The 15,175-nt window shown below is 42.2% G+C and overlaps 1 protein-coding gene across 1 annotated transcript in view; it reads right to left on the bottom strand.

Annotated features, from left to right (window-relative positions):
- The window catches only part of itgbl1 (integrin, beta-like 1), a 37,966-nt gene that overhangs the window by 11,366 nt on the left and 11,425 nt on the right, over positions 1 to 15,175 (bottom strand). Inside the window, exons 3-7 of the mRNA XM_062403274.1 lie at positions 13,629 to 13,775; positions 12,518 to 12,640; positions 11,495 to 11,635; positions 8,310 to 8,450; positions 6,777 to 6,923 (exon numbers count right to left, since the gene is read on the bottom strand). Coding sequence (XP_062259258.1) covers positions 6,777 to 6,923; positions 8,310 to 8,450; positions 11,495 to 11,635; positions 12,518 to 12,640; positions 13,629 to 13,775 — 699 coding nt within the window. The remainder of the gene's footprint in view (positions 1 to 6,776; positions 6,924 to 8,309; positions 8,451 to 11,494; positions 11,636 to 12,517; positions 12,641 to 13,628; positions 13,776 to 15,175) is intronic.

Here is a 15,175-nt window from a genome sequence, read left to right as displayed (position 1 = left end):
CCAGGACATGGTCATACCTTACACTCCAGCCCATCCACTCTGCTCTGCATCTACCATTCAGCTTCATGCTCCCTCGCTGTGAACTAACCACTGAACAAAATCATGACTATTTGCTGTCCTTGCTCCTAAATGGTAGAATAAGCTCCTCAATGAAATCAGAACAGCAGGAAGTCTGGATTTTGGTTTTTGGGATCAACACTAGATTACACATACATGTAGATGTCAGTTCATCTGAGTTTGTTCTTTTATAAATATCCATCAATTGTCCTTTGTTATACATGTCAAAATATTGTATAAAATATTGTCATACAATACTTTGGCCATTTCTGGCCAAAGTCCAATTCTTCCACCATGTTTGTAAGAAACTGTTCTGTATTTTTCTGTTGTAATTCTGACAAAACAAACCGACCAACCGAACAAACCATTGGACTGGGGGCAAAACTTATCCTTCTTGGCGGAGGTAATAATTCACAGCTGGGGGCTGAAATGGGTTCCAGCCCAACCTACGTCTACTTACTAGAACACAGCTTAAGAATAACGTATGAGGCATTACCATGAAATGTGCATTTGTCTCGTCTGCCCTTTGTTTTATGATAGAGAACGCACACAGTTAGACATCTTTTAAACAATCCTCCTCACTAATGCTGCAGACGCCCTGAAGGGCTGAGAACAGGTGAGCTGCCACCGTGCCACCATGAAAAATAACTGCACAAAGGGAATTTCCCAGCTCAGTGAAGACAGATGGTTTAAAACACAGCATTGTGAGTGCCAGTCGTTCTTTGTCCCCCTGTTTTTTTATTGAGATGGCTAGTCCCTTTTGCAAAAAATCATTATCCACTCTGAATGTTTTCCCTGTTTGTTTCCCTGCAGGGTGCATTTTGTGTTTAGTGCCACTAAATAACACCTAATACACATCCAGAATGTGTTTGTGCCGGCACGCTTTTATCTTTTGATGACTCACTGAGTTGAATTAGGCTCAATAAATGCAACAGGAACAGGAAGCCACTTGACTGACAGCCTCATCTAATATGTTGTCCATGTCACATCACTGTCACTTCTCATGACCGCACACACACACACACACACACACACACACACACACACACACACACACACACAAACACACACACACACGGAGAGAGCCTCCTCTCCCCTGCTCCTCTGCTCTGGGGAGGCAGTTACCCTAGCAACCAGTGATGTCATAACACCGTGCCTTATTGATTATCTCAGCGGTTGTCAAACGGTCCACATCAGTGTGTACATGTGTGTGTTTTGTGCTTGTTGATGTCTGTCATCCTGTTTAATGTGCACAACATCACAGTAGAAGAAACTGGTCTGAGAAGAGTTTGAACAAAACTGAAAACCACTGAAGGAACACACAGGGAAGGCAATGTAGCAAACTCCAGCCTTCTAATATAACTAATATTAGTTCAATCATAGTCATTGTAAAAGGGGCTGGAGCTTGATGAAAACATTAGTAAACAGATGACTATTTAATTGGTTGGGTCAGTTTGCAGCGGGACAGGGAGGAGAGGGGAAGGCAGCTTCTCTTTCCTAAAAGACACAGAGTGCAACCACCAAACATAATTACATAGTCTGTTCCTGAGTTTAATATATCGCTCAGTTTTCTGAACACATATTTTCAGATGACAACCATGTTTGAGTTTGTTTACATGTGCAAATATTACAGAAAGTGAATAGTTATAAATTGTTTTTTGAGTTTGAGCGATTAATGGTTATATGACCTGAGGATTTTCTTTTTTAAATATATTATAGATTTTTTAGTGTAAATGCTGTTCGGATTCCTGGAGCATAGAAAACCTCCTGTATGCCTTGTGTTTGGCAATGCATTGACTTTTAGTTTCTGTAGAATAGCTTAGAGTCTGTGCTCAAAACCACATAAGGTTGTGTATTTCATATTTTACAGCCAGCCGTCATGTCTTAGGATTAAATGCAAGTTTCCACGTGAGTCAAATTTATGTAGTTCCACAGAGTTTCAAATTATAATTGCAGACTGCAGATCATGGCTTAGGAGAGTAGCAATAAACCAGCCAATGATGTGACTTATTTCCCAGATACAGTCAAACAGTGTTTTTGTCACATTTTCAGTAAAGTGGAGCTTCATGCCCATTTTTGTGACAAAATCATCACCAAAGTCGGTGCCTCACTTTATCGGCTTAAACACAACTCCAGCTGTGACTCTCCTCTCACCACAGAGCTGTGAAGCTAACACAGGCCCCGTTCACCTGGCACCATGCATCATGGGTGACCCCATCACAAGTGGACAGCTCTAACTTTCTGTTTGTAAATGGAAATTGACAATGTTTGCATGGTACTTTATCTAGTCTTAACAAGCATTTTACTTTTCAGTTTTAAATATCTCATATTTTTCACATCAAGCTCCATCAATTATTCACTTATAAATTCACGACAACATTTCTCCGTCTTGAGGAAAGCGGAAAAGAAAACCAAAGAAGATTTGCAAAAAAATCTAATTTGAACATGTTCCGGTCCAATGCTCCATCCCTGCTCCGAGTTTGGTGCAAATCAGGACTTTTTGAGTAATTCCGGGAACAAATCAACAAACAAGCCAAAAGATGGGTGAAAAGATAACCTTCCTGACGGATGCAACATACTCTACCCCTGTTTATCCAGATCTGATCTAAAGTATAATGGTTTATTTCTTGGTTCATGCCCCACCAGTCTAAAAAATGTAATGGAAATCGGCTCAGTAGTTTCTGAGAAATTCTGCTGAGACTCAAACAAAGAAACAAAAGGTAATGAAAACATAACCTCCTCCATCTGCTGAGCTGTGTCTCGTGTTTAAACAAGTTTTACCAACCAAACTGCGGTGGGAAAAAATTGCTTTCCTCAAATATCAGCCTCATTAATGAAGCTGTCAACGTTCTTACTCTCATTTCACTGGGTCTCTGCTGTCTCACGTATGATGTCCTTTCATGATTGTCATGTCCTTTTGAGATTTTATTGTAAAACATTGGTGGCCCAATTATCAATCCCCAGTCTGTCCATTCGTTGTCGGGTAATGTATAAGGTATTTGCGCTTAAATACTGACAATCACACAGTTAATGTGTATCACAGGCCGCTCTGCAGCGAGCAGGGAAAGGAATTCCAGAATCAGCAGAAAGATGTTGAAAGCAGGTGTTTCCTTGAGGAAATACCAGAGTGTAAAGAATGTGCTCTCCACCAGCGTCTTGCCTCCAACCCTCAGGAGGAAAAGCTCTGAAGCTGTTGTTTCAAATTTCAAGGCTTTTCCGCTCAAGCTGCCATCCGCACCAGCCACATTCATCCATGCCTAAGTGATTTTCTACGTCTGTCTCCTTCGCTTTCTCTCTCATGCCCCACTTCCTGTCTCCCCTCACTGTGGCTGCAACATACCTTCTCTCTTTAGAATATTCTATCCCGACTACTGTGCTCTAAATCAAACACAAAATCAAACAGGGGTTCTCTGCAAAGGGGATTTGTGTGAATAAAAACACACATGCACAAATGTACCATCCTAAACACTCAGGTATGCATGCACTCACTGTCCCTTTCTGTTTATCACTGCATCCCCTGTCCACTTTAACACAAATATTTAAGACTAATAATAGAGGAGAAGCAGGTGGAGCTGACAGAATGAAGTTGCTACCTACAGACAATGCCTTCAACATGATTTAGACAAAAGTAGTTGGTCGAAAGAAATTCAGATTATCTGGAATAATGTTTTTTATTTATTTAACACTAGAAATCCAGGTTAGAATTGATTAATTGAGACATCTATTATGTCAAATATACAAATATTATGTCACCAGTGTACATGTAGAACTTTAACTGGCCCTGAGAGAACAGGCATTTGCTGAAAAGCAAATGCAATTTTTTTAAAGGAGGAATTTATGAATCCCATTAATTGTCTTATTGCACAGGGTAATTTAAAGTTTCATTTGGTTGCAGCTATTGGAGATAATTTAAAGGTACTGCTGGAGGAATTAAAGCTAATTAACTCTCTCGGCACAAGTTAATCTTTGCGGTTTCATTAGGTGAGGGGGGGGAGTCGCCGAGCTTGCTCAGCCCTGTTGCTGCGAAATTGGTTTGAGGCCACAAAGTATGTTGCGGTAAAGAGACAATATCCAATGAATAGTCGATGCATTCAAAGGACGCCAATTTGGTTCTATTCTGAGGCCGCTCTTATATTGCTCTATCGTTGGCCACGGGTGATGTTGACTTGTAAATGTAATTGTCTCTGTGGTAGGAGCTCTGTGGTTCCATGTGCCCCATCTAATCGGCGGCTTTCTCAGCAATGGGGTGTTGGGAATACTAATGGCCAATGTAAAAGCTGACAGTAGGCCACAGTCCACATATCCTCTCTTCTGGTTTGGAACAAAGCAGCGTTTGAAAGCTTGTGGGGCTCCCCAGTGATTTCCTCCACAGTCAAATGAAGCAGGAAATCAATGCTTCGCATTAACCCCTGATAAAAAAAAAGTCCGGAGCCCTGACACCAAGCAGGTTTTGTCCTTGGAATATACGTTGAATCCCAGTGAGACCTACAAAGAATACCGGAGACTTTATTGCAACTCTTCTGGTCGTCCTATCTCCCTGAAGCAACTAAGCTCTGCCAGGTCTTCCCCAGAAAACGACAACGATGTTAACGGAAGAAAAAAAGGGAAGGAGTGGAAGTATGCTACACTGAACAATGGCCAAACTGAGCGGCTGATTGATCACCTCTGCTGCATCACAGTGAAATACAGATACAAGAGATTCATTGGAATTCTCTGAAGTGTGCACTGCAAGAAGGGGTAATTTATTAACAAATGTCCAAAGCATGTTTTTGGAACAATAAAGGTTGTCACTCAGTTTGAGGACAATGCAAAACATTACCATTGTGCATTGTTAACTCTGAATGATTATTTGGCATGAATCTTCAAAAGCTGTACTGTCTTGTTGGTTTTGCTTTTCTTTTGTCAGCCAAATCTATAAATTTGAGACTACAGTCATTTCAAGAGAGCTGCACAAGAGGTGATTGATATTGTCATGTTCAGATTTCATGAATACCTCCAACATTTGATTGGTAAAGCAAACCACTTGCAAGTCTTTCATCACTTCTGATTGTCATGGTGAAAAAGGTGGACCGTTTGTGAACATCCAATTTCTCCTACACAATAAACAATCAGTTTGTAGGTCAGTCATATGTCCTACAGTCTCGACCCCTTTGTGTTCCATTCAAGTTTTTTCTAAGGCACTGCTTAGGACCTCCATATTCTATCCACATAATGGATGATGATCTGTATCAACAAAGTCTTTGGTAACATTTGCTGAATACATACAAGGGACATTTCTTCTCCAGGGGGATTTGAACTGTTTAGAGCTTCAATGTTCTCTCTGTGTTTTTGTGGGTTTTTTCTCTTGGAGCCCCGGCCTCCTCCCACAGTCTCACATGCAGATCGGGGTTGGGTTAATTGGAGACTCTGAGTTGACCAAATGGTTGTTTGCTATGTTTCTCCTGTGACACACTGGCGACCTGTTCAGTGAGGACCCTGCCTCTTGCCTAATGTGAGCTGGGATTGGCTCAAAGACCCTCAAAGGGATAAGCGTTCCAGATAATGGTCGAATGGAGGATGAATGGATAGAAATGAAGCTCTTAGTTGACACACATGTAGTAGCTGGACAAAATGTTTTGGCCCCATTCCAATATGAAACAGCTTTAACCAACCGTCCGAGCTCATTCGCGGAACAGACTACAACCTTCATCTGCCCCTTGTCATCAGCAAATTTCTGCTAAAATGTAAAAATAGTTTGGTAATTTTGATGAAGGGGAATTATCTTTGTGCTGTTTTCGCTTGAGCTTTGCCCGCTGCTGTAAAGTGTGATCGAGGAGAAAATGTCATGTATCTGTGCGCCAATCATTTCTGTCAGCTCCTGTTAATCAAACCTGATGAAACCACATAATCCTCCTGAGGAAGATTTCTAAGGCGTTTACCTCTTTACAATGCTCTCCAAACTTTGCTAATTTAGTCATAAATATTCAATTGTAAGGATTGAAATAGAATTAAATCTAAGTTTTCAATGTATTGAAATGTAGTCACCCACCCATTCTATCCATTAACTGCATTATGCAAAGTCCACCATGCACACACTGGATGCAAATACAACAATGTAGACTCAAACCTGACACTATACTCCTACTTTCACCCTTCTGTCATCGATCAATATGCTCAAAGGTGCATGTCTGGGACAAGAACAACCAGGACCTTTGTTTTATTAGCACGGGTTTCAGTGTATATCAGGATTAAGCCGACGGTTTCGGAGGCTCCAAGAAAACAAGCTTCCATTGTTCAGAGAGGCCACTAATGAAGCATTCAGCGCCCTGTAATAAATCTAGACACATCGACCCACAGCTTGTTCTACAGAGAGAGCTGTTCCTTGTTTTTAGCAAACAGTCCCTCCTTCAGGTCACATACACAGAAACATGTACATTTACACTGTATATTAACATGATCAAAAGTGCACATCGTGGAACACAAAACCTATAGAAAAAAACACAAATAACACACACATACATTAATGAGCATATATGATAGGTAGGACGCAAATGCACCAGGTGGTTGCTCTTCACCTCTTGGCTTAGTTAAAGATACGATCACATTGTGCGACCTTAAGTCCTCACAGATGCATTAGGAGGTGGCCCGGTAACGGCCTGTATTGAACCGAGAGGTGAGAGCAAGAGTACAGGTCTGCTGCGGTAACCATGGCAACTGGATCAAGTGGGAAGACCAGGTACCTCGTCCGAAGCAGGGCAGATTGGACGCTCCCCGACACTTCCTCAGACTGCTCTCCAGAGACAGGGAGCAGGACAGAGGATGCTCGCACTTCCTGCCCGACCATCCCTCCTTGCAGTCGCACCTGCCACAATTACACTGGCCCTGACCTGCCGAGGACAAGGAGAGGAGGTGGAGGACATGAGGGGAAACGAATCAGTGGCTTTTCACGGGGGGGGGGGGGGGGGGGGGCGAGGATAAACAGACTGAGAAGAGGAAAGTGAAAAGGGTGCAGCAAGCAGAGTGGAGAGGGAAAAACGGGCAAATGCAAGCAGGTGGCAAAGAGGGAGGGCGTGGGAGAGAGGAACGAGGGAGGAAGAACAACTAGCATGGGCAAGTTAAGTCAGAGGATGAGGGGGAATTGAGTGTCCTGGCCGAACAGACTCGTGCTTCTCTAAGCTGCTGGATTACCAGCATCGATTTGACCACGATTGGATGGAAAAAGAGAGAGAGAGAGAGGGACAGAGTAAGAGAGATAGAGAGAGAGAGAGAGAGAGAGAGAGAGAGAGAGAGAGAGAGCAACAGAAAGAGAGAGAGACTGGTGGAGAAAACCTGAAAAATTTGATTTTAAACATCAACATGTGCAAACTGTGTCTACATCTCACAAACTATGAACAATTTATACACGTTTTTGCACCAAATATATATTTTGGCTTTGTATATCCAAGGATGCTAGGATAAATCCACTGGGGTAGAAATGATCTGTTTAATTTATGGTGTGCACAGTGGTAGCATCCATCATATGTAGCTTAATACTTATTTAGAGAAGCAGTGAAAAGGTACTTTCACAATCCAAAAACAGTTTGCTAGGTGAAAGGAAAAACACTTCCTATACACTTGTATAAGCTTGCACTACCCGGCCTTCTTTTAAAGAAATTGTTTGACATTTTGCAGAAATACGCTGATTCCCTTTCTTCCTGAGGGATGGATGAGAATTTGAAGGCTCTGCTCTCACGTCTGGACAGAAGATAAAGGAGAAGCTGGAGCCAGATAAGTTCGCCTACTCTTTCTTAACAACCCTTCACATGTCCTTCTTTATGTAGTTATCCAAACAGCCAATCATGTGTCAGCAGTGCAATGGAAAAAAAAGGCCTTTGCATTCAGTCTTTACAACTGAAGCATCTTAGAATGCACAACAAGAGAAACCCAGAGGCTGATGGGCGACAGCAGCCGAAGATGATGTCACGTCTTCGACTGTAATTGGGGGCTAGTGCATGTTTTTTATTTTTTTTCATCAGCGTTGACTGGTGACACATGAAGTTTTAATTTCTCAGCTCTCTCCCCATTCATGCAGATAGGAGCATGGTCTTGGGCTGCAGATTGTTCCACCTGTAACTCTTCTGGCCTCAGCTTTTCATTTAACTCATAAACATGAGTGGCATCGATCTTCTTATCTTACTCTTGACTAGAAAGCTAATCATTGTATTTCTGTCCACAATTCAAACTTAGTAGTATGGCTATTTATTTATTTATTTATCCAATAACAGAATTCTGACCTGAGCAGAAGTCGTCCGTGTATCTGTCATAAGTTGCATGACAGTTCCTCTCGTCGCACTCGCAGGTGTCTCCATGAATATCTCCCCAGTCGCCAGAGGGGTCTACGTCATGACAGGTACACTCGCCACACACACAGGTCCCTAACACAAGCACACAAGCACACATTTTGTGAATTGTGGTAATTATACACTGTAGCAGCACAATGTGTATTAAACTGGGAGAAGAACATGCAAACAGATGAGAAGCTAGTCCCACTCATTGTCTCATCTTTCATGGATGTATAGGTCGGGAAGGGACAATATGTTTTTCTCTTTCAGCAGGACAAATAATCTGTCTCCTTCTGACTCATCCTTTATCTGCGTAGCTGTCTCTATTTTTCTCATTTGTTTAGCATCTCAGCCAGGGCATCAGCTGAGCTGCAGCCAGCGGAAATCCCATTTTCTCTTATCAGCAGCGCCAGAGCACGGGGAACCCCAGGGGGGGCCCGGCCAGCTGGCAAGTCTGAGGGCTGCGGCTGGCGCGTGTCTGGCCCCTGGCAGTGGGCTTGGTGTCCCTCGCCACCTCATAACCCTGGAGCCCTGGATCTTTAGATGGCGTGCACCTTCATGTCTGTCAAAAATGTCACAGCTGAGCTTCAGTGCAGATTACAACACCTGGGCTATAGTTACTGTTCAAAATGTTCCATACATTTTCAGTGAGTACATCTTTATTTTTAACCACAGTCCCGGAAAGGGGGAAATGTTTTTTAACTGTGTGCCTCATACAACCGTATTCTCTCGGAGTGGAATCGTTGTGATCAAGAATAAATAGATGCACGTATTTCGCCTCCAGCAGATGTTATCATTTTGACAGAATGCCAGTTAGTGTATTATCAGCTGAACGGAGGAGGCTAGGTGAACCCACCAGACGGAGGGGCTTGACAATTTGCCGGAATGAAACACAGTTATCTATCCTATCGGGTACTGTCAGCCAAATCACTCACCCATTCATTTCAGACAGCGAGCGGGAGATAAAGGTTGCATTTGAGCGAAGCAAAGGAGAGAGAACGGGACGACATCTTTACCGTCTAATAACAAACCCTTCACATCTCCACATCTATACGTGGAGATGAAATCAAATCAGCCCTCTATTGTGAAATCAGCTTCCCTGATCCATTGCCTATAATCGCCGGATATTATCTTCACAGTGCTTCAAAGGAGCATTAATTCAGAGCAAAATGATTTGTGTTGAAGGCGGGGATGGGAACTGGGAATCGTTTTTCATTGTAATCCAAACTAAATTGTGATTCTTAGGGGAATGTTTGGTATCTCAATGGGTGGTTTAAAATGTTGGCACTTTTTACCAAACTGGGAGCAAAGTCGAAAAATATAGTATGATATAATAATGTAGAGCTTTGATCTGACAATGGACTTAATCATACAATGACAGCAGTTGTTCTTTACAGTTTACAGCACAGGTGCGCCACAATTTCCATATTCAACAGTTACCTCGAGAGACATAACTAATGTCATTATCATTAGCGCCACATGGGCGGCCTTATGTTGATTATTAAACTGTTTTTTTAGTCAAATTAAATTCAACATTATTATTTCAGGTAGAAGGATGTAAATATTCCCCGACCAAATTTGCATATTTTCTGTATCATCAATTTCAAATCATGGTAGTCGGTGTTTAACTAGTGATTTCAACCAGAAACATTAAGGTTTCAAATGTTTTAAATCCTGTTTACGTTGTATATGTTTGGTCTTATCAATGAAACTGTTTGGTTAGCTGAACACAGAGAGAAGAGAAATTGAATTAAAGGTTTGTAACCTGAATGTGCACCTTTTTCCACCGACCAACACTGAATCAAAGGTGATCTATAATGGAATCAATAAGGAACTAGAGTGATAACAAGTGGGCTTCTTCTGAACGGAAAACCCTGTCAAGCCAGGGGAAGAAGAAAAACGGGTGTTCAGCCAAAACCAGTAACAATATGAATTTTCAAATATGTTCCTTTAATTAACTGTACCTTTGTTCTTCTCTCAGGGTTACGCTTTGTCTGCCCTTTACCTAAGCTGAAGAGCAACACAATGGGCTCTTACACCATGGACACAGACGATGGTGGTTCATGCTGCATCAGCCGTGCACTTAACTATAAACTGCAGCTCTGCGACGAAGCTCCGTCCACGTAACCCTCCATTTAGCCTCGCCACTTAGCCGGCCCTCTGCCGGTCCACTGTAATTAATTTTGGAGAGCTTTGCTGAAATCCCGCAGGATCACTTGAGCAATAGGATAGTGAAGCTATTTCCCCGACTGCCTGTCCACCAACCTTTCAGTGGAATTTGCATATAGGCCTAAAGGATTTTTTTGCTTTTAAACAGTCTATTCGGTTCTGTCGTCGTTTCCTCTGTATCGCTCTTTTTATTTCTCTTCATCCCCGTCTTCATGTTCGGTTTCAAAGCGACGTGCCAACATGTGGCCGTCACACACTGAACTGGGATTATCCTGCCAAACTTATTAAACAACTTCAATCAGCAGGCTCTACATCTAAAATAATATTTCACACCCAGGAGGAAACCACACATCCCACTCCTTTTCAATCTGACATTTAAATTAGTAAAGAGTTTTTCTGATGGCAGATAAGCCCTTTGATTAACAGTCTCTTTTGTGATTGCCTCTGCCTTGCAATTATGCAGGTTATTTAACATCTTCAAACAAATACCTTATTCTAAGTGTGTCTCTGAAAGTTTATTTACCAGTGCTGCACCAATGGTTGAGGTTGTATAATACAAAGTATTTAAAGTATCTAAAAAAGAATCCATCTGAAGACAACAGGATGAAAAGAACTAAAACAAAGACAAACATTATCAAAAAAGACTTTTCTTTAAAGAGCAGATGAAGCACGATGTGTTATCAATTGAATTCCTCTTCTTTGTAAGTGTTTCTGCCGACATGGCGTCTTTCCTGACCTTGCTTACCATAGATAACAGATAATTAAAGATTTTTTTCCAGTTTCCAAACAATTCCATTGATATTTATATTGTCTGTACATATCATACATTGTGTATACTTTAGCTTGTGTTTCATTGATATATATAATCAACATTGAAATTGGCTGGAATCATTTAATCATATCCATAGCAATTGCACATTTCAAAACAGGACGGTGGCTGTATACTGGTGTGAAGCAGGTAAACAGACCTCTGTTGCTGCAGATTTTGCCGTCTGGAGATGTGCACTGCCGTTTGCTTTCCCAGGGGCTGATATCACACTGGAATTCACATTTGTCTCCATGCCAACCAGCGGCACAGTAACAGTTTCCACAGTAACACTGGCCATGGCCTGGAAGCAGATCAGAACGCACAGGCAACGATCGATCAGTTCCACTGTCGGTGGTATGGATCAACATTAGATTATAAGAAACAACAACAAAGGTTGACAAATATTTTTTTTTGCTGACCCAATGATTTCAAACGTTTTACAAATAACAATCCATGCAGGAGTTTATTAGTCTTGCTTGAGAAAATTGAAAAAATCAAGATAAATTATGCATTTGTCTGAAAGGCCAGATAAGAAAACCCTAATTCGATTTTCCAAATTAAATTATGGATGGGGGAAAAGTTAACTGCTCTCAGGCAAAGAATTAGCATTATCGCCAGTTTAATTGTAGAGGAAGTCCGCCTTTCAATCAGAATTAAAGGTTTTATGATTGTTTTAACCAAATATATTTCCCTTCCGCTGATATTTCCCTATACTGTATCATCTGGAACACGCCACCTCAGCACGTGGACAGTCTGACAGGCCTGCTGTGTTTAGTTATGGTTGCCAGAGTCTGATTGAGCAGTTGTTGTTCAGTGGAGGGTCAACTGCATTAAATCAACCTGAATGTTCCATAAGCTTTGGAGATCAGATCAAAATGGTGGCAGCATTCCTTTGAGTCCTAATTATACATGAGGGGGGTGGAGCAGTTGTCATGCAACCAGCCGGTTGGCGGTTCAAAACCCAGCCTATGCCGAAGTTTCCTTGGGCAAGATGCTGAACCCCCCCAAAATATGCCCCCTAATCGATGCTAACTGTAAGTCGCTTCGGATAACAGCGTCAGCTAAATGAACTGTAATGTAATGTAAGGTAATGTCATTCAAACATAGAACTAATCCAATTTCAATGACAGCAGCTAACACGTGTATTGGGGAAGAGTGAGAGTAAGACCCAGCTGAGGCATACCTCCACACACCTCTCCGGTGTCCTCATCCAGACACTCGCTGTCGTCACACTCACAGAAGCGTCCGGTCACCAGGCCCATGTTCCCCTCGTTGTTGCACATGCAGCTTCCACAGTGACAGGTTCCTGTGGAGGAAGCCAGCTTTAAACTTCAAGGTTAGGCTTGTGCGTTTGTGGAGGATTTGTGCAGCTGTGTTCACGGGAGGCACCGTCTGTGCATCATGTGCCAACCGACCTGGACCGGTGTCAGACCACTGGCCCACTGGATGCACCATGGGGAAAGACGGGGTAGACAACTACACGCTGTGAATACATTTGCTTTTCTACACACTCGAAACAGGCCACATACTGCACAGTACCTGCTCTCAGAGATACACACTAGCTCACACAAGGACACACAAACGCACGTTCATCCCTCATTTAGCCGGAGGCATCTCGGGCCAGTCGTGAGGTTAAGCCCAGGTGGGTGAGGGGCTGTCAGTGTGGAAAATAACCTCAGACATCCCCACACACTGTGAGTCTTCATTGTGCCAAAGCTTAATCATGTTTCCACAGAGATAAACACATAAGCTGTGTGCATCTAATATCCCCAAGCTTGTGAGATTTGAGACTAAATTGAATTATTTATACTCACACTATCACTGTCAATCTTTCCAGTGATGATCCTTCATCCATGAATTTATTAATCTATTAAGTTGTTCATATTGATAGGGAGTGAGGAAATCCCAAGTATTTGCCTTGACTAAAAGAAATGAGCGTTAAAGGGGTTAAATGTAGTAAATAAAGTCTTAGTTAATAATAACAATATATATGTTTGGGTCAGTAATAAGCTCCAAATAAGTACAGGTCAAACTCAAACTGCAGAAATTATGCTTTTTGTGAACGAGCAAGACATTAAACCACCTTATTACTCAATACTCAATAACACATCTAGAACATTATTATAAGCCATTGAAAATAATTTATGAACATTTTATAATTATTGCATTGTTGGAAACTTAATATGAAACCACTCTTTTAACCGTTGTGTGTCTATTGTGTGCTTTGGGGATTCGCTAATGGTTCTGTGTATTTTCACACAATTCTGCTCATGCATGTGTGGTCGCGCTTCTACCTCTGTTGGAGCAAACCACCCCCTGTGGGTTCTTGCAGAGCTCTTTGCTCTTCTTGCTGGGGAGGTTGCACTCTTCCTGGAACTGGCAGGCGTCTCCGAACCAGCCGTCATCACACTCACACGTCCCACAGTCACAGTAGCCGCGGTCTGAAGGGAAACACGCCACACGACATGCTGTTTATCAGGGCTGAAAAAGCATGCCCGGTGCCAGTTTTCTCCAAATCGCTCTGTGAGCACAAGGACACATTTAATTGTTTTCTTAAATGATAACGATGACATTGAACCAGCAGGAGAGGACAGGAATTAGAACAGAGGGATTAATTTGGCCCTAGACCCTTAATTACTGCAACAGATCCATCATAATACCAGGTGACTCTTTAATGGATGTGAGATATCATGCGTTTCTGTGGAAGCAAAAACACGCAGGCATGTATCCACTATATTTCTGAAGTCTTATTTGAAATACCTTTTTGCCTAGGGATGATATACTAGCGTCCTCATCAATCACCCGGCGCGAGCGACACCTCGTAGCGGTGTCCCCAGGACCTACGCCGGCAGTTTGCCATCACTATTTCTCATCGCTCCGATGGCCACAGTGAGCAATATGAAAAACAGGAGGAATCGTGTGATGCAAATGGGGGCTGTTGACAAGTTATTATAAATGTGGCGTCTATTGCATTTAGCGGGAAGGGTCCTTGTGTGTCACACTCAATCATTCTCCTGACGCGTTCGTCATGTAAATGCAGTGTTCTTTTCAAGGGCTATCCATCAGTCGTTAACAACGGGCAAGTCCCCTGTCTCTTCTCATTATCCAAACGTCTCAGAGGACACTTGGGAACAGTTGAGAGCGAAAGAAAAAAATGGAGGGTGCTCTTCAAGGAAAGTTGCATCAACAGAAACAACACAATTTTCTTTTCAATTTTTAAAAACCTATATATTGTTGTACAATTGTGTCGTATTGTATAACTCCTTTCTTAAGGAAACTGTTAAAACTAAAAACCTGTGAGTGGACTGTACTTTCTGCTGATTGTCTAGGTAACGCAAGCACATTATAAATCCTACTGTAACAAAACAACCTTCACCTAAAAATGCATAAAAAGAGATTTCAACCAATCATTGACACACTAACCTTGTCAAGGTAAACCTCATTCTCTTACTTGCTCTCTGCACTGGAGGAGTTAGCTGATCTACAGTTATTGTACTCTGGGCGCTGAGACTGTTAAACTGCATATTAGAGTCCAAAAACAGTGAAAGGTATCAAAATACAGCTGTTCTCCAGTCATGAGGGATTCTCGAATGAGAAAGCCGGCACTCAGTAGAGCACCTCCACCAAGGCCCAACAGTCCCCTTCAATTCAATCAAGCTGCCCCAAACTTCACACACAAGGTTAAAGTAAAGTGAAAAAAAAGAGTAGCAGGGATCCAAACCAGAATATGAAAACCTCTTTTCGTGAACCATTCCGCATCCTTCCACCAAGTTACCCTGGAAGTCCATCCAGCAGTATTTGCATAATTCGTGTAACAAACACAAAACAAACAAACAAACAG

The sequence above is a fragment of the Platichthys flesus genome, chromosome 13, assembly GCF_949316205.1.
Source record: "Platichthys flesus chromosome 13, fPlaFle2.1, whole genome shotgun sequence".
NCBI lineage: Eukaryota > Metazoa > Chordata > Actinopteri > Pleuronectiformes > Pleuronectidae > Platichthys > Platichthys flesus.
This window is presented reverse-complemented; position numbering and strand designations above follow the sequence as displayed.